The sequence below is a fragment of the Arvicanthis niloticus genome, chromosome 24, assembly GCF_011762505.2.
Source record: "Arvicanthis niloticus isolate mArvNil1 chromosome 24, mArvNil1.pat.X, whole genome shotgun sequence".
In the NCBI taxonomy this organism is placed as follows: domain Eukaryota; kingdom Metazoa; phylum Chordata; class Mammalia; order Rodentia; family Muridae; genus Arvicanthis; species Arvicanthis niloticus.
This window is the reverse complement of record NC_133432.1, coordinates 8,850,203-8,869,194: the sequence shown is the minus strand read 5'-3', so window position 1 is coordinate 8,869,194 and position 18,992 is coordinate 8,850,203. Positions and strand designations below refer to the sequence as shown.

The window sequence follows — 18,992 nt, the reverse complement described above, 5'->3', positions numbered from 1 at the left end:
GCAGTGCTTTTAAACACCATCCCCCAGATCCAGAATTACATCTTTTCTTAAGGCTTTGCTTCTCAGCCCTTTCACAGGGGACACATATCTGATATCCTGCATATCGGATATTTACATTATGAGTCATAAGAGTAGCAAACTTACAGTTACAAGGTAGCAACGAAATAATTTTATGGTGTGTGTGTCACCACAGTATGAGGAACTGTATTGGAGGGTGGCAGCTTTAGGAAGACCACTAAAGACTTTTGGGACCACTGCATTCAGGTGACATGCAGGCTTACTTCCTAATGTTTGACTCACAGCATCCTTACACATGGCATCTCCATGTCCCTCCCAGGTACAGCTTCCAGTGCTGAGAATGAAGGAAGAGGATCCAGCCTGTGCTCCCATGGAACCAGAATGCTCTATCTAACGAATGTCCCATGGAGAACTTTGCATCACGTGATTCCAGTTTTCTGTCTCTCAGTCGTGCTTCCCTGAGGATTGCTGATAATCTTTAATATTGACACCCTGGGTATTCTCTTTAGTTATTGATTCGATTTTCTTGGAATTAGAATGGCTGAAAGAAGTGGACGTATGTCCATGATGTGTTGGGATGACCATTTCAGTTGGTCTGTCTGTGGCTAAGCAGTCTGTTGGAACTTACTGTTTTTTTTTTTTTTTTAAAGGATTTACTTGTTTTTTTTTTTTTTTTTTTTTTTTTTTTTAATGTGTGTCTATACATGCCTTTGAGTTTATGTGCACCAAGTGCCTGCAGGTGCCCCTGGAGGCCAGAGGGCATCAGATCCCCTAGAGTTGGAGTTACAGGCCAGAGTAAACAGCCTGACATAGGTCCTAGGAATAGAACTTGAGTCTTCTGATGGACCAGAAACGCTTTGACCCATTGAGCCACCTCTTCAGGTCCCTGATGGTGTTGCTAACATCACTCCAGCAGAAGACAGACACACTTGGTAGAAAAAGGCATCTAGTTTTCTACCTGCCTAGCTGTGGGTTGTGTGATTTAATGGTTAACTGGATCACTATCCTCTAGAGTCCAAACAAACAAACATACAACCCTGTAGAACCTTAGGTTTGCAAATCACCAGTGGTGTAGTTCGGGGGATGCTACTCAAACTTTTATTCCTGGGTTTCCTCATCTCTAACGAGTCACTAGGCATCTGGTAATTCATCACTCTGCTGCCTGCTCGTCACCAGCTTCCACGATAACAGCCAATCATCTACAAGCGAAGGGAGACAGCCCCGGCTAGTTGCGCTAATATAAAGTTACCAACTGTGTCATGTGTTGTGATGGGGCAGACACGATCTGGGGCATGAGCATTAGGGAAACATGATGGATTCGGAACCAGGAGAAGAAGAATCGAATTGTGACTTGAGATATGGAAAATGTGTGAGAGGGTGCCACACAAGCCAAGGTGGGGAGATATCCCTGAGGCGGGCAGGGCAGGTGCCCGGCATTACTATAAGAAATAACTTCTGCTGGGTTCATTTTCAAAGATGCCTTGGAGGCAGCAGCATTGGTTTCACTACAAATGAGCAGAAGACACTAGACTCCAGTGTCTAGAGCCCTGATAATCCTTCCTCTACAAATTAGAAGTGTAGAACAGAAAATTACTCACAGCCGAGCCTGCCTGCAAGGCCACATGTCTGCCAAGCTTTAAAATAAACAGGATATAAAATGTAGAGATGACCCACACATGGCTTTTGTTGATTAAAAAAAAAAAGTTTATGGAAGCAACAGACAGAAAGATAAAACCCAAATGATCTAAGCTTGTGTCTGGTCGACGAGGACAGGGAGGAAGACGCTTGCTTGCATTCAGGTTTAAAACCTTTTCGCTCATTCAGCACACCCAACCTTGAAGTAAAACTGGCACATGCTCACTGCCCTGACTCTCCAGTGCTCCTATTACAAACCAAAGATCATCGTGTCTCACAGCTATGAAGGGGGAGGGGTGCCACCTTATACTATGTCAACACAGAAACGATTCTCACCTCAGAGGGGAAAAGACATAGTTTATTCTGGAGCCAAATAGGGGTGACTCTGGTGTGGGAACCATCATCTGATTCTAGGAAAGGAAGAGGGTTTGGGGAGGCTGGAGGTTAGAGATTGTGATGGGCAGAGGTCAGATACAACACTGCATTAACCAGCACACAGGCGGTGAGGCAAGCAAGCAGTCAGCTGTCGGCAGGTACCCAGGCACACACTGATGTCCATAGGTCACACACAGACTGGCATGCAGACTGCACAAAGATAGGCACACAGATCTACAGACAGCCACACAGATGTAGGCACACAGACTGATAAACAACCACACAGAGTTAGGTGCACAGACCTACAGACACACACACAGGCCACACAAAGGTAGGTACACAGGTCTACAGACAAACATGCAGGTCACACAGAAGTACACACACACACACACACACACACATACACACACACACACACCTACAGACAGACACCAGGCCGACTGCTGAAGGCTCAGGCCTCTGACCTCAAAGCTGTATTTAAAAAGTCCATACAAAAGTGGCCGTCTGCCAGAAGCGGCTGCATAACAGATGACATCACTGTTTACTTTTGGGTTCCCAGGACATCCAATGTCAGCCATTTTGTGCTGACTCAGAGCGGCCCCTCACCCCAGGTTCAGCCTTAGCCATCCTTGCCCACACCAGTACCATGCTGTTGAAACATAAACTGGCCCTTCTGTCTTTCTAGTCACAACCCATATCTGGGAACATGGACTTAGGTCACCCCAATCCCATGTTCCACTGTGGCAGAGGTTTCAGGAAAAGAACAAAGAAAATTTAAATATATATATATATATTACAGCAAGGTGGGGCCTCGTTGAACTTTTGGGTTGGAAGATAGGCGTTGATGAAGCTAATATAGCAAAAGATTTCTCCTGACAAACACAGGGGCGCTAGGTTTGACACAGAGGTGGGAACAGAATGATTAATGGGGAGCACTAATGATAGCCCAAGACAAACTCTGGACCTGCAACATTCCAACTTCCCCACGGTGACTGCAGTTCTGATGAGTTAAGCAGTCTTGCAGAAGGTTGGGGGCGGGGAGGTGGGAGTTCTTTCCAGAACGTTCTTTCCCACTATACTGCTTTTGGACTTGTAGTCCTTCTGGAAATCTCTGCTGATTTTCCATGGTTTTGTTGTTGTTGTTGTTGTTTTTTCAGCTAGTAGCTTAAATGGCATTTCCTTACAGAGGTCTTCATGACTACCCTTAATCCCTAATTGGTTCCTCCCTCTGTGGATCACTTTGTTTTTTGTTTTTTGTTTTTTGTTTTTTGTTTTTTTGGTTCTTTCGAGACAGGGTTTCTCTGTGTAGCCTTGTCTGTCCTGGAACTCACCCTGTAGAGCAGGCTGGCCTTGAACTCAGAGATCCGCCTGCCTCTGCCTCCCAAGTGCTGGGATTAAAGGCGTGCGCCACCACCGCCCGGCTTTGTCGATCACTTTGTTATCAGACCTTATTTCTGAATTTTCTATATAACCTTTCCCGCAGACTCAGACATTCACACTAAAAATATATTTGTCTCTGTTTTATTTGAATGTAGATTTTAAGAAAGGCAGAGATGTTTATTTGGGTGTGGTGTGTGTAGATCTGAAGGTTTACTTCTGGTTGGGCTGGCTCTGCAAAAAAAGAGTGCTTGCTGTGGGGCCTGACGACTTGAGTTCGATCCCAGAGACACACTTGGCGGAAGTCAAGAACTGACTCCTCCAAGTCGTTCTCTGACCTACACACACACACACACACACACACACACACACACACACACACACTAAATAAATGCAATAAAAACCACTACATTTAAAAACGCTACCTTTGCAATATGTATATAGCAGCCATTTAAAATCAGGTTTGCTGGAGGAAGGAAAAGTGCTTGGTTCAAAGGTGGCAAAAACAAGAGATGTCAGAGGAGGGGCGTGGCTGCCCGGAACCTAAGAGCCGCAGTCCCGGAAGTCTCCGGCCGACTACGGACACTTCCGGCGAACGGACAGTCCGTCCACAGCTGGCAGCCCCTGGGTGACGCGTAGGCCTGGGAGCGGCAAGCATGGACGACCATAACCTGGAGGAGTTCCGCCGGCGCTGGCAGGAGGAGTTGGCGCAGTCGCAGGCGCTGAGGCGACGGCGGCGACTCGAGGCTGGGGAGCGGCGACCGCGGAGGCCGGAGGCGGGAGCGCGCGGCGAGCCGGCCTCGGGGTACCTGGGGCTGGCGCAGGGTCTGCTGGAGGGCGCGGGCCGACCCCCGGCGCCCAGGCCCGGCCGGGCCGACAGGAGAGATGCCTCCAGCCGTTCACGCTCACCCCCGGACCGCGACGCCGCGCAGCCCGAGCCGCTGGTGGACCAGCTCATCCGCGACTTGGTGAGTGGCCGGGGCAAGATGACTTTCCCTGTGGCCCACCCTATGGGGTTGCGGACGCGGGTACAGCAGGGACCCTGCACCTAGGGAGTCCCTGGAAAGCAGAGATTCTCCTCTGGCAGCTTTGCCTGTGAACATTTCGGGGTATGACAGTAGGTGTGCGCGCGCTCTTGGGCTTACAAGAGGGTAGAGGAATGCTCGTAAACACGAATGTTCAGGACACCCTCACCCCGCCCCACCAAAGAGAATCCGCCCATAAAGAACTACGCGTGAGTTTGAGAACGCCTGCTCTAGAAACGTCCTTAAACTTGTAAGAAAGGTTGACTTTGGAGTGAAAGGTCAAGAAAAAGCAGAGGGCGGAATTAATGTTCATTTTTTTCTGTATTCTTTGATTTTTTTTCATAACATGTTACTTAAATTTAAAAAAAAAAACAAAACCCATAAATCAGAAGAAACGAAAGGACTATGGCGAAGAAGAAACCTTTGGTCAGTATTTTTAGGAAGGCCCTTAGCCTTTGGAGGGCATGGGTCCCTCAGAGAATCAGGAAGCTTTCTCCAGCCTCATTTTCCAAGTTGGGAGAATCAAAACAAGACCCCCTGACACGGATCCATGCCTTCCAGGTTAAGAGTTAGGTCAGAACCGAAGGATTTAATGGTTTCACTCAAACCAAGTTCCAAGAAAATTTCTACAGTTCAGTAGGGAATACTTTTCTGTAAGTGAAAGTTGTTCGGAGAGATAGTGGGATAAAGGTGGAGACATGGCTCAGCAGTTAAGAGCACAGTATGCTCTTCTGGAGTTGGGTTTCTAGTACCCATGCCAGGTGGCTCACGACCTCCTATCACTGCAGTTTCAGGAGATTTAATGTGTCTGCATAATTTTAAAAAAATGGTTAATTTTATGCTATAGAAAGTTTTACTTAAATGACACCAGTAGCTTCTATTTTGAGTTTTTTTTTTTTTACCATTTTTATTTTTGTTTATTTATTTATTTTAAAATATTTTATTTATTTATTTTACATATATGAGTACACTGTAGTTGTCTTAAGGCAAGCCAGAAGAGGGCATCAGATCTAATTGCAGATGGTTGTGAGCCACCATGTGGTTGCTGGGAATTGAACTCAGGACCTCTGGAAGAGCAGTCAGTGCTCTTATCCACTGAGCCATCTCTCCAGCACCTCTATTTTGAGTTTTAAGGCTATCTTTCTTTTAAATAAGTGTCTGGTGCTTTGCCTTGATTCTAAAATGGCCATAATATGAGGTAGATAACTTTTTTTTTAACATATGAAATGACTCCAAGACATTTTTTTTTTTTTTTCAGTTTGCTCAGGATTACCCAACTGAGAAATTGTGGGGATTGAATTTGGATTCCTGTGTTTTACCATCACTTTAACTTTAGCTTGAGTTCCCCCACCCTCCCAAACCCCCCAGGCCTTGGTGTTGTGTAAGGTCCTGAGTCCTCCCAGACCTGCTAACCAGCAGCCCAGGGAAGTAGCTCTGTGTCTGATGACTGAGAACCTGTGGGGGTTTGGATATTGTCAGCTGGGTAGCCTCTGTTGGAACCTATGCTGTCTAGTTTTATGTCAACTTGACACAAGCTAGAGTCACTGGAAAGGAGGGAGCCTCAACTAATACCTCCATAGGCTTGCACTGTAGGCAAACCTGTAGGCCATTTTCTTAATTAGGGATTGGTGGGGGAGGGATAGTTCATTGTGGGTGGAGACACCTGCGGCCTGGTGGTCCTGGGTAAGGAAGCAGGTAAAGGAAGCCAGTAATCAGCACCTCTCCATGGCCTCTGCAGCAGCTCCTGCCCCCAAGTTCCTGTCCTGTTCTGCACTGATGGACTATGATATGAAAGTATAAGCCAAATAAACCCTTTTCGGCCCTCAACTTGTTTAGGGTCATGGTGTTTATCGCAGCATTTAGAAAGCTTGACTAACATAGAACCTAAATCCTATACACAAGACTTTCCAGGCCTCACATTCAGGCAGCATCCCATAATCAGAAATAAAGTGTCCTGAAGTGGAAGGGATCTAGGAGGAAGATCCAGGGCATACTAGAATCTTAAGTTTCATATGGAGTTGACAAAAGCCTTCCCTGTGTCCTGTGCCAGGGCTGAATGATAGTGGACTCCTTTTCCCTGTCAGAAGCACATTAGGTACTGTTAAGGTTTCTTTTGAGTAGCAGCCAACTGCTGTACAAATAAAGAGGCAGTAAGTCATTATGTGCTCAGGTAGCTGGAGTTACAGAGGCTAAGCCACCTGAGTGCTAGGAATAGAATTTGGGACCCCTGGATGTGCAGACTCTGCTCTTAACCATCAGGGTGTTGTGTAGCTTAGATGGGCATCAGACTCACTCTCTCTCTCTCTCTCTCTCTCTCTCTCTCTCAGTGGGGGGGGGAGGGAGGGAGGGAGGGAGGTATCTATCCTGTAGACGTCTGTGTGGTCAGCCCGCATGTGGAGATCAGATGCCAGCCCCAGATGTTGACCCTCAGGCACCTCCACATTTTTTTGGTCTGGAGCTTTGTTGTGAAGCCCAAGCTAGCTGTCCCTTGAACTTCTGGAGATCTGTTGCTTCTCTCTCCACACCTTCGCTGGCATCTCAGGCATTTATGTCTCTGCACTTGGCTTTTTCCATGGGTCCTGGGGGTCTAAACTGAGGTCCTTACACTTGTAAGGCAAGTGCTTTACTGACTAAGCCATTTTCCCATCCCTGGCCTGGAGCTCTTTATTTTTGCACCTCCATCTCCTGAGTGCTGTGATCACAGTGCTAGCTTGGTGCTGGCTGTCCAGTGCTTCAAAGACAATATCTTCATCATTCTCAACAACCCTCACCCATGGCCATTTTCAGACTGTCCTGGTAGGTGAACAGGAGGAAGGTAGCTTGAGTTTTAAAGGACAGCAAACTCATCCTTTGTCTTCAGTCTAAGAGATGGCAGTAATGTTTATTTAAAAACCTCGGATCCCTGTGGCAGGATAAATGTGAGCCCCATAGGACATGGGGTCAGAGGTCAGCTGAGCAGATGTTGGGGCCTTGGGTAGTTCATCAGGAACTTTGTTCCATGTCTTACCAGACAGCTTTGTGAAGATTTGTTTGTGGCAACCAGATTTAAATACTAAACAAGGTAGGTAGTGTAGGGTGTTCTTTCCAACTGTGTTTTTTTTTTTTTTTTCTTAAAGTTTATTCATGATCTGAATAAAACCATTCTATGTTCCATCATGGTCACTGGTCAAAGTACACATTACATCAATGAGCTATTTATTTATTTTTTAAAACAACAACAACAACAAAAACCAGGGTATCTTAGTTCCCTTGCTGTGAAAAAGACATTGTGACCAAGGCATCTCTTATAAAAGCAAGCATTTAATTGGGGGCTTGCTTACAGTTTCAGAGGTTTGGTCTGTAATCCTGGTGGAAAGCTGACAGGCATGGTTCTGGAGCAGTATCTGAGAACTTTACATCCTTTTGATCTGTTGACAGAGGAGTGACTGTGGGCTTGGGGGTTTTTGAGACCCCAGAGCCCACCCCCTCCTCCTGCAAGACCACACCTCCTAATCCTTCCCAAACAGTTCTTCTAACTGGGGAGCAAGCATTCAAATATATGAGCCTACGGGGCCATTTTCATTCAGACCACCACACAGGTGTCACTGTGTAGACCAGGGTGGCTTCTGACTCAGAAATCTCCCTGCCAGTTCTGGGGTCAAAGATGTGGCTGCTGTGTTGGGAAGAAGTGGGTTTTGATTTTGTTGTTGGTTTGTTTGGTTTTGTTTTTAATTTTTTAATGTGATATATGTTAGGGTTGTGTTCTTTCAGTGGAATTGTCTTTGGATATTTTATTAGCCACATTTTGAAATGTACAGATCTTAACTGCATAGCTCGACACCTTCTCTAAAATGTGTGCATACATACATCGGAAACAGCTGATCACAGGACTGGGTTCCTAGCCTGTCTGCACCATGCTCCTCACCGTGTCCGCTTTGGATGCCTCTGCAGTGGCGCAAGGCAGCTTTACTCTAGCCTGGGTTCTTGTGCAGAGCCTTATGGACAAGTTGTCCAACAACGAGATAACTTTGAATAGATGGTTAGATGGTTTGGGCATAACGCGCTGCCAGGAACATATTTGGTCTGACCCTTGGGATATGTACATGTTTCTCTTGGTTATTTGCTTAGCGGTGGAGTCCCAGGGTTGTGAGCATGCAGCTCATAGTTCCAGCAGTCTTCCCCACAGACTTCCCATTTCCACCTGTTGGTATGGAATAAAGCAAGAACAGCAGTGGTTTAAGTGTGCCAGCACTGCAAGGTAAGCTCTATCTGGCAGGATCTGGTTACCCTGTGCTTCTCCCAGAGTTTTTAGAAGGAGTAACTCCTGGAAAGGAAGGTAGGGTTCCCCTGGGTTCCCTGATGCAGCCAAGGCAGAGTGTGCAAACCTGAAGCTGGTTCTTGTCTCATGGCTGTGTCACACTAAGACCTCCTGGGAGGAGGCTTTGAGGCAGGGGCTCCTGTAGCCCAGGCTGGTCTTGAACATGCTGCAGCTGAGGGTGAACTTGGATTTCTGATTTTTCAACCTCTACCTCCCCCAGTGTGGGAAATATGTTTTCTTGTACTGTGGGTTGAACTCAGGGCTCCTTAGGTGAGCACTCCTAATTGAGCTACATTCTAGCCACTGTCATGGTTTTTGGTGCTGTCTCCTCCACTGCAGTATCAGTAGTGTGAGGGCAACAAGAGAAAAGCTGCATTCACTGGGCACAGCTGCTTCAGTGTATCTTTGACTGGATATAGGCCAGAACCTTTGACAGATAAGCACAGCTGAAGTGAAACTGTGAGGTGTCTTCTGTTCAGTCTTGCCTTCTTACAAGAACCTTTTAATAGCAGCACTTGGCCAGTTTGCTTATGGGAGTGGCTGGTGAATACCCATACTGGCAGTGGGCAGGTTTGGGTGGGCTAGTGCAAGGGATGGTAGGCCCTGGTTTGAGTTCCAGAGGCAGTATGTACTGTCTTTCATGCCCCCTCCAAATCCAGGTCCCTTGTGGACAGTGGCATTTCAGTTATGCTTATGCCAGCTTCTTTAGTGCAGTTTGTGACTGCAGTTGCTTGGTGGAATTTTGTTGAGGTGGTTGATCACATCTGACCCACAAAGACACAGATGCCCAGCTCAAACTGGCCTAAAACACCCACTGGGATCTGTTGACGCGTGTTTGGGTCCATGGAAGTGTCCAGGAGGTGGTGCTCACTCTGGGCAGTGGTGTCCTGCTTGTCTGCTGGCTTTCCCCACGGAAGGTTGTCCCTGCTGTCTCTCTCTTCAGGAGAGGACGGCTAGCAGCTGCAGCCTTATGTTGTGCCAGCACAGCAGAGCTCGGAGAAGGAGAACACAGCATCTCTTCTTCGTGGTCCAGACTGGGTCAGCTGAGCAATTTCTAGCCAGTTACTGATCGAGAGTGGTCCAGATCTGAGTCCAGTGCCCACTCCTGTTCATCCAGCAGGTCTGTACTTATTGTTGAGCTAGAGCTGGGTTGTCAGCAGTGTCCAGTGTAGACTCTCCTCTGGCCTCTCTAGCTTCTTGACTGTTAAAATGATGTTCATGGAGGCGAGCCAGCCCTGGTGGGCTCTGGATCTGCCCACCTCATATTCAGACCGCACCGCTGGCTAGCTGTGTCTCCTGGTGTGCTTAACTCATTGGTCAACTAAGCTGGAGTGACTCCCCTGCCTCTGCTGGTCTTTACCTTCCTATTATGGCTCAGTTTAATTCCATCTACTGTGTTAGCTCTAATCCCCCAGTCCAAATTTATCTTCCAACTAAAATGTTCTTATCAGTGACATTCATTTAAAAACGTTACTCAGTGTGCTTGCTTGGGTGGCATGTGGAGTGAAGTTGGTACAGTACAGAGAAGATTAGCATATCCCTGTGAAAGGATGACATGCAAATTCTTGAAGCAATCCATATTGTTTTTTTGAAGTAAAGCATGAGAAGGTTGTGTTTTTATCTGGCATCTCTAGTTATTAGTAAATTAGATAGTGACATTTGAAGATTGTGTTAGAAATATCACACTTAGAGGAAAACCACATTTCATTGAGCTATGATGTAGACACACAGTTCCTCAGAGCTGAAATGTTAAGGAAAAAGGACACACGATTAATTTGAGAAACATTGGAAGACCAGGGTGATTGTCCCACATTCTTCTCTCCAGTATTGCTGGAAATGAGTGTCCATGAGCTACAGAGGGAGTGCTGTGTGCAGTGCTAGGAACCAAGGCCCTGGTTTTTGCCTCAATTCAAAACTCTGTTAAACCTTTGTTTTGATTTAAAATCAAAATAAGTATGTTTATGCTTTTATTCTGGGATGAAATAAAGGAATTAGTGTAAAAAAGTTATTCCTGAACTATCAGGTCTTTGCTTGGGGGCCTTTCCCCATGATCTATGTGCGTATTTACTAAAGCAAATTTGAATGTCTTTACTGGAAGGTTCTGCTCCTTGAAGAGGTATGGGTTTTGTTCGTCCATCCATCCATCTGTCCGTCCATCCACCCACTTATCCGTCCATCCATCCATCCATCCATCCATCCATCCATCCATCCATCTTCTCCTCAGTCTACACTATGCATTAAGTGGCTTGTTAACACCGGACATTATTCTAAGCTCTGAGGATACAGCAGTGAACAAGGCAAAGTCTGACCGATTTGAGTAGATACTTGCAAGGCAAACAAGTGCTCTGGAGAGAAGAAACCCTAGGCAGAGTGGAGAGTGCCTTCAAGGAGAGGGCTCTGTCTTACCCAGTGCTATCCTGCAAGGCTTTCTGGAAGGCCGAGCTGCTTACAGAGGACTGGGGGAGGAGCTGGCAGAGGGTCTCTGGTGCCAGTGGCTTCATGGTTATGCAAGCTGAGTGGTCACATGGGTCATACCCTGCACTTAGTTTAATGCTTGCAATTGTTATTTATTTTAAATGATGTATGTATCTATATGTCAGTCTGTGTATGGTGCCAATAGAGGCATCGGATTCCCTGGAGGGGGAGTTGTGGGGGATTGTGAGCTATCTGACATGGGTGCTGTAACTGCTCTTAACCACGGAGTCACCTCTCCAGCCCGTACAATTCTATTATTATTATTATTATTATTATTATTATTATTATTATTCCCTTAATTTGCAGCCCCACAGTTGTATTGTTAAAGTTGTCTTGTGTTAGGAACCCTTGCACGCTTGTTATCACATCAAGCTCCACAGTGTCTGCAGCAGACGATGATGGTGGGCTGTGCTGTCACTTACCAAACAATTCACATGTATGGTCCAGCGCTTCCTGAGCTGAACCCTCTCTCTTCCTGCGAGTGCCTCTTCTGCCTTCTGTCCAGACCAGATCCTGCATCTCCAATCCCAGATTTGACTCAGCTGGGCTCTGAAAGCAGAGGCTGGCCTGTGTGCCACACAGATTTTCTTCATTGCCACGCCCAGCCTCCTGGGAGTCCTCAGGTTCATAGCTGCCCTTCCCACCTCCCTTCTGCTGACCCTGCATGGCTTATCTCTACCCCCATACCGCACAGTCCCACCACTGGGATGGATGGCGTCCAGTCTCACTTGTGGCTTCAGAAAATAAGCTGGTAAGACTGGGGACAGGTTCAGACACTCTCAAAATAGTCTCGTGTATTTGGAAAGAGCAGCAGATATTTCCTGGGAAATCAGCAGCCGATGAGGGATGAGAGTGAACCTCATAGTTTTGAAACCTCCAGGCATAGGCGGTGTGCAAGGTGCTGCGCAGCTTAGCTTCTGCAGGTGGAGCTGTCTCAGTGGGCATCCATGGCTTGATTGACCACTTCTGCTTACCCTCGTAGCTGGGCTTGGGATTGCGTTCGATGCAAAGATAAATCAGCTTTTTGTGCACTGCTTAGGAACTTAACCTCTCTTTATAGCAAGAGAAAGGATTCCTAAGCTCTAAATAGCTGACTTACTAATGAGGCCTGGATACCTCTGGGACCATCTCCTGTATTTATTCTGTTTTATATGCGATGACTTATCTCCATAAAAGATTTACCTCTTTCCATCCAGAGGCTGTTCCTCATACACTTGCTAATAGCACCTCCCTTCCCCCAGCAGTAGGTGTTTCCCTGGATTCACAATGTTTTGCACATACATTAATTTAAGCTGGGTGGTGTGCCTCCTGTACTGGTATCTAGGGACTTCAGAAGAACAGAAGTCTGTGGTGTTAGCTCCAGTGCTGCCTCTGTTGGTATCTGATGCACTCTGACATTCCTGTTTGCTTCTGCAGGGAAAGGTATTTCAAGACAGAATGGGTGCCTATATTGAGAGTGTTTCAGCCTTTCCCCAGTCTATCAACTTATTTTCTCAAGCCACAAGTGAAACTGGACGACATCCATCCCTGCAGTGGGACTGTGCAGTATGGGGGGTTGAGATAAGCTGTGCAGATAGCAGGTGTCTTCATCCCAGGGTCAGCAGAAGCGGCCCTGCAGATCTGTTTAGGCACCATCTCGAGAGAGCGCCTGAGTGGCGGTTGCCCCAGAGATACGTGTTGGGAAGTGCATCTTGGAGTCGAGTTCTTCCCCCTGCACTGATTTGGTCTTCATAATTATAATTACGCCTCTTCTGCTGAACAGGAGAAGGCAGATTAAGTTTCTAACACGATGGTACAAAGGCTGTCCATTTATGGAGTTAGACTTATAGTAGAACACAAGGACATCGGGCTCTCTGGGGACAGATCCCGTCACAGTTTGTCTCAGTGGTTTTTTGGAGTGAGGCCAACAGACTTTGGGAAAATCCAGTATGCACTGACCTTAGCCATAACACAGCCTCTTTGTCTGATTCCTCTCTGAATTTTTCTATCTCCCTATGATTTAGGGCTGTGGTTCTCAACATGTAACTCACACAAAGCATCTGTGAGAAAGATCTTGTAAGCCCTGCCCATGGAATTTTGGGGCACTAGTTCTAGGAGGTGCCCTGAATATTAAAAACAACGCCACATGTGATTGCAGGCCCCGTGGTGAAAGCTGTAAAGCCAGGTCCTCACCAGCAAGGGGCTTTCTTTTGTCTAGAGTTTGAGATGGGAGAGCTCCACTGCCACCCTTTGTCAGCTGATGTTCTTAGAGTGTCGCATTGCCTGTGCTGTTCTTTCCTGGGAACATTTGTGTTGTCTTGTCCTGGTGTGGCTTGTAACTGCTGGCTGGTGATGTGCTCCAGGTGTCTAGGTGGCAGCCGGACAGCATCCTTGGTATCAAGGGCCTTTTTCACACACAAATACAAGCAGTGTCTGCACATTCTCTGTGCACCGAGGGAGGAATGGCTTTGTGTCATCAAAGGACACTTCTGCAGCAGCTAAGTGCGTGGAGTGGTTGCTGAGCTACAGCTTGGGTCAGGGTGGCATCAGGTCCTGCCACAGGGTTGACCAAACTTGTAATGTAGTCTCTGGTAAGGTGTTTCCCATGTGGACAGACATCACAACATGCTGAAGCTTATGGGCCTGTATCCTCCACTGGAAGATAGAATAGCATCTCTCTCTTCACCTGCATGCCCCTGTACCACCTTAGTGGATGTTGGAAGGTAGTTTCCTCTCTGCAGCTGTGCACTAAGAACCCTTGGGGTTGCCTGTGTTCTGCACAGGATCCCATGGGCTCACTGGTTGACTGGGGGAAGGTTGGACTTAATGGAGTCATCTCTCAGGTGTAAACTCACATATGGCTTTAGTGGGTTGACCATTCGGGTCAGGAGTGAGGCAAGTGGTCTTGTCCTCAGTGCAGACTCTTGGAGGGAATGGCACTTTTGTGTGGCAGCCCCTCTGGCCAGAGGCAGCATCACACAGAAGTTAGTGTGTGATCTCCTGACCATGGTTGTGCGTGGGTCATGAGCTGCAGGTGCCTCTTTGGTGACTGGCCTCCTTTTCCCTCTTGCCATTACCTAGCCAGTGGTGGAGCAAGGAAGCTCAGCCTCAAAGAAGTAGGGGAGGGGACTGAGACTGTTTTGAATTGACATTGTCAGTCATTTTATAGTTTAAAGGCAATCCTAAGAATGTTGATTTAAAAGAAAAAGTTAGTTCTGCAGTGTTGTTTACAGTCTTACAGTTCAGCCTAGAAACAATGGCTGGCCTCCAGATCTTACAAATGGCCCAGCACAGAGTCTAAGTGTTGGTGTGGTGACCCTAACAGTGCTGGTGGTCACTACATCCTGGATTCCCTCTCCCCATGCACCACAGCAAACCTTCCGAGCGGTTAGGTGCCCTTTAGAGTTGGTAATGCTGCTTTGTGTGGTGTGTGCGTCCTCCACTGTACGGACTTAGCCTCACTCTTTAGTCCTCTTGTCTGCTGGGACTGTCTGCTGACAGTGGGGTAAGTTATGGGGCAGTGTGTCACCAACAGGCAGGCTTAAGATGATGGGGAGGTCTGTAGCATGAGGAAGAGAGAGGAGCTGGCACCCGGGCTCTGCAGGCCTTTCACAGTGGGACTGTCTTCCTTGTTGAGCATGGGAAGTAGGCCAACGAAATAGGCATTTGTTGGGAGGCTGTGACTTCTGCCCAGAATGAAAGCTAAAGATGGCATTCCGTGTTCATCTCAAGGCCAGTTTGTAGTGTGGCCCACCATGCAGAAGCCCACAGCGTGACAGAGCACGCCTCACCGCCCTCATCCTGTCTCGCTTAGCCTCACCCTGCATTAGCTTTGGCTGTGTGAGGACAAAAAGACTTTTCCTCTTGTTTCTTTACCATGTGGGCAGATACAATAATGTAGAAGAAAAGGCAGGAGGCCATCCAGGGTGGCTTTGTGAATAATAGCCTCTTACCTTGCGTGTGCCTGCTAGGCCACAGACCAGCAGTGACTCCCACAGGGGCTTGAGGTGTCTCCAGTTGCATCTGGTTGTCTGTGGTACTCTTCACCAGTGAGTTAAAGTGGCCATTAGGCAAGGACCTTGCCTGACGTGAGTCCTGGCAACTTTTTCTTAGGCAGGACCCAGGCCTTCCAATTATCCTTGCAGATTTTTTCCTGTTTTTCTGCACAGCCAGCATCCTTCCACTGAGTGAACATTCTGTTCCTCCTTGTCCGCAGAGACCTGACAGCATCCTTTCCCGGGAGAGCCTTTTGGCCTATGTGCTTAGACTGTTTTTACAGCCAAACACGCAGTTTCCTCTAAGGCTCCAGATTCTGCTTCCGTGCTGACACTCCTGGATGAGTCTCGTGACTCTCCAGCACTCCTTACTCAGTCTTGGGAGAGTCTGAGCAGTGCGCACACTCCTTAGTACAGCAGAGATTTTTCTGAAGTAGCCACCTCGCAGTGTGGAAACTTGTAGTGAGCAGTGAATTAACATCTTGCTTCCAGCCTGCAAGTCAGTGATGTCAGCCAGGGTTTATTAAACACGAGCCTCCTTCCCAAGCTTAGCAGAGAAGCAACACCCCAGTAGCTGGCAGCTGGACCTGGGCTGGCCATGTCACACTGGGCCTTTCCCCATCCCCCTTGGTTTCCTTTGTATGCTGGGATCCCTTGACCTTATCTTTCATCTGAAGCTCTTACCTCATCTCTGATTGCTTACCCTAGGGCAGGCGAGCTCTTGTTGCTGTGCACTACTACACAGCACTGGAGAACAGCTTTGTTTGTACTGGCTAGCTCAGGTTAACCAGCATGAGCTCCTCTCCCGAGGAGAGGTAGGCCTCCCCTCCAGCCAAGCAGCCTCCACCCTGCTCTTTCCCCACAAAAACATGTTAGTGACCTGGTCAGTATTTCTCCACCCTGTGTGTTGAGGAGGTTTGGCTGGCCTTCGGGAATCAGGCCAGCTTTCTTGGGTACTTGCTGCCTCAGCATCTTCCCTTAGAAGTCAGGAGGCTTCTTCCACAACTTTGCATCCATTCACCTAATCCCATAGCATCTGTGCTTCTTCCTGGTGCATCATGGGAAACAGTCACATGGATTTCACAGTGACTGAAAGGAGGGTGGATGTTGGGGGCCAGAGACCCCATTTCTTCAGGTTCTCCCTTGAAACAGCCCCAGCTGTGGTCACCAGCAAGAATGTCCAGTGGTGGAAAGGCCTAGAAGTACAAGCTGCTCTCAGCCTCACCCTACACAACTTCTTTCTTTCTCCACAGAATGAAATGGATGATGTGCCCTTCTTTGATGTCCATCTGCCTTACGAACTGGCGATCAATATATTTCAGTATCTGAACAGAAGAGAGCTGGGTCTGTGTGCTCAGGTAAGCTCTCTCTGACACATGTCCCAGGATCCCCCAGACAGTTGGGTCTGTGTGCTCAGGTAAGCTCTTGTTCACACGTGTCCCAGGGTTGGCAGCTCTGACCAAATGTGGGGCGGGAGCCCCATGAACAGTGGATCTGCAGAATCACGCAGTTGACAGGACTGACAGAAGCAAGCACAGCAGCCGTGAACTTCAGGCTCTCGTTCCACATTCCCACTAGATCCTTGTCTTCTGTGAGTGTCTTCTGTACCAAGGCCGAGTTACAGCTGAAATCCTGGGCTCTGCCTGCAGTGAGCTAGCCTGTGTTAATATATCACATGTATTAGTACAAAGATGAGGCCCTTAAATCAGACTAGTCATTAGGGTGGCAGCTGAGGGTCAGCCCAGGGACAGATTGTTGAAGTTATGTTTTAGAGAGATAGTCTAAATTACCCTTTAAATAGCAGAACCCCCACTCCTGAGGTGACTGAGAAGGAACACACATAGAGGGAACTGCCCAGGAGTGTTGTTCATGTCATGCTGACTTTGAGTGTGTGCCTGTGGAATGGAACATTGGCTAGCTTGGTTGTATGTGCGGGTGTTGTGGGAACTCTCCCTGGGTAAACATAAACAAACATTAGGGCGCCAGTGACAAGCCAAAGTACAATTGCACCCAGTGTTGCCCAGGGAGCCTGTGAGTCTGTTGGGCTTCCTTACAGAGCATGGGTGAGATAGACCTGTAAAGTCAAGAGGACCCCAAAGCTCCACACCAGAAAGCCTTACCCAGCATGGATGTGCACCCCAGCTGCATAGATGGAGCCCCCCTTCAGTTAGTCTCCCACAGTTAACACTTCAGCTCCCTGGAGACTCCCCATGTGGGCAGAATTAGATACTCATGGCTGGGAGGTATGTAGGATGCAGGACTCTCCAGTGAGGGTCCAGTGACCGTCCCCACCCCACTGTTTCTGAGGGATGTCAGTAGGTCGAAGCAGGCCCCTGCCAGTGGTTGCAGTTGCCCTGATGATGGTGACTGTTGTCAGCTCACTGGACAGTGCTCTGCAATGGGATACCATGGAGATCTGGGGTCCACAGTGGTTCATATTTTTGACCAGGTATGCACTGGGGAGGCTGGGGTTTATGCCCTTAAAATTGCTCTCATCTTTTTGGCCACAAACATGTAATTAAATTACCCTGTTTCTTTTGTTTTGTTTTGTTTTTCAGTTGTCAAAATCTGTATGTCCATTAAATTTGAGTGAGTGCTCAAGGCACTAGTGCCGCCACCAGAAACAGAGCTGCATGTGACTGATCATGTGACTCAGGGTTAGAGTACTTGCTTAGCATGAGGCCCTGGGTCTGAATCCATCAGTGCAAATGTAGGACTCATTCAGTGGGTGTGCATGTGGTCAGCATGACTGGTGTGGAAGTCAAGGAGTGTGTCACATCTCAGTGGATACAGAACAAGCACTCAGTACACTTCAGCATCCAACAGCCTTGTTCACAGTAAGCACCGCCCAGCAGTGCCTGCTTCGACAGTTACTTGGAGACACTGAGTGCCTTTAGTGTGTGTTTGCAGCAGCGTGCTTAAGTGGAGGTCCAGCTGGTGTTGCTGCAGTGTGTCCATAGGAAATGATGTCAGGGAAGCCACTGTGACACTCAGAGTAAACGGAAGAGTGAAGGGTGCCACGAGCTTGTCTTTCCTCCTGAGAACTTGTTTTCTAGCTCACACATTGGCTCTGCGCCCAAGAGTGGAGAATGAGAGCAGAGCGAGGTCAGCCTGGTGCCAGGGCCAGAGCCCTTGACCCTCTCTTGCCAGCTCTGTCCTGCACAGTTGGTACTAGGTGCTCTGATCTACTTTCTTGGGTGTGAGCTCCTATTGAAGAAACAACGCTTTCATATCAATGCTCTGCTCAAGTCCGCTGTCTTGCTGTCCAAAGAGTTTATCAGGGCACGATAGGGTCAGGCAGGAGAGGTCCCCTGAGGTACAGTGGGGCTGCATTTCAGGAGAGATGGGCTTTGCTGGGTAATTAGCCTGCAGGTGTGAACTACTTAATTTGGTGGTTTTTTGTTTTTGTTTTTTTTTTTTTGTTTTTTTTTTTTGTTTGTTTGTTTTTTGGTTTTTCGAGACAGGGTTTCTCTGTGAAGCCCTGGCTGTCCTGGAACTCAGAAATCCGCCTGCCTCTGCCTCCCAAGTGCTGGGATTGAACTACTTAATTTGTAGCAAACTAGTCTAGATTCCACTAGAATGCTTCCCAGTGTGTCCATTGGCCTCTGGTGTGTGTGTGCATGTGTGAGTCAGTGTGAGTGTTTATGTGCGCGTGAATATATGTGCATGTGTGTGTCACTGTGTGTAACATGTAAGTGTGGAAGCTATTCTTAGCCAGAGCCTCTTCATGGCACAGTGATGCACTTGGCTGTGACAGGAAGCTGGCCTTTAACAGTTTTTACATGAAGACAACAATCCTCGGCCCGTCGTTGGTAG

At 47.8% G+C, this 18,992-nt stretch overlaps 1 protein-coding gene and 1 non-coding gene across 2 annotated transcripts in view; both read left to right on the top strand.

Annotated features, from left to right (window-relative positions):
• The first annotated feature begins 3,988 nt into the window (after positions 1-3,988).
• Positions 3,989-18,992, top strand: part of Fbxw8 (F-box and WD repeat domain containing 8) — a 92,948-nt gene continuing 77,944 nt past the window's right edge. Inside the window, exons 1-2 of the mRNA XM_076922590.1 lie at positions 3,989-4,373; positions 16,430-16,534. Coding sequence (XP_076778705.1) covers positions 4,062-4,373; positions 16,430-16,534 — 417 coding nt within the window. The 5' untranslated portion in view covers positions 3,989-4,061. The remainder of the gene's footprint in view (positions 4,374-16,429; positions 16,535-18,992) is intronic.
• On the top strand, positions 10,207-10,312 carry LOC143438276 (U6 spliceosomal RNA). Its single transcript, XR_013107221.1, has one exon. It is a non-coding gene; the product is annotated as a U6 spliceosomal RNA (small nuclear RNA).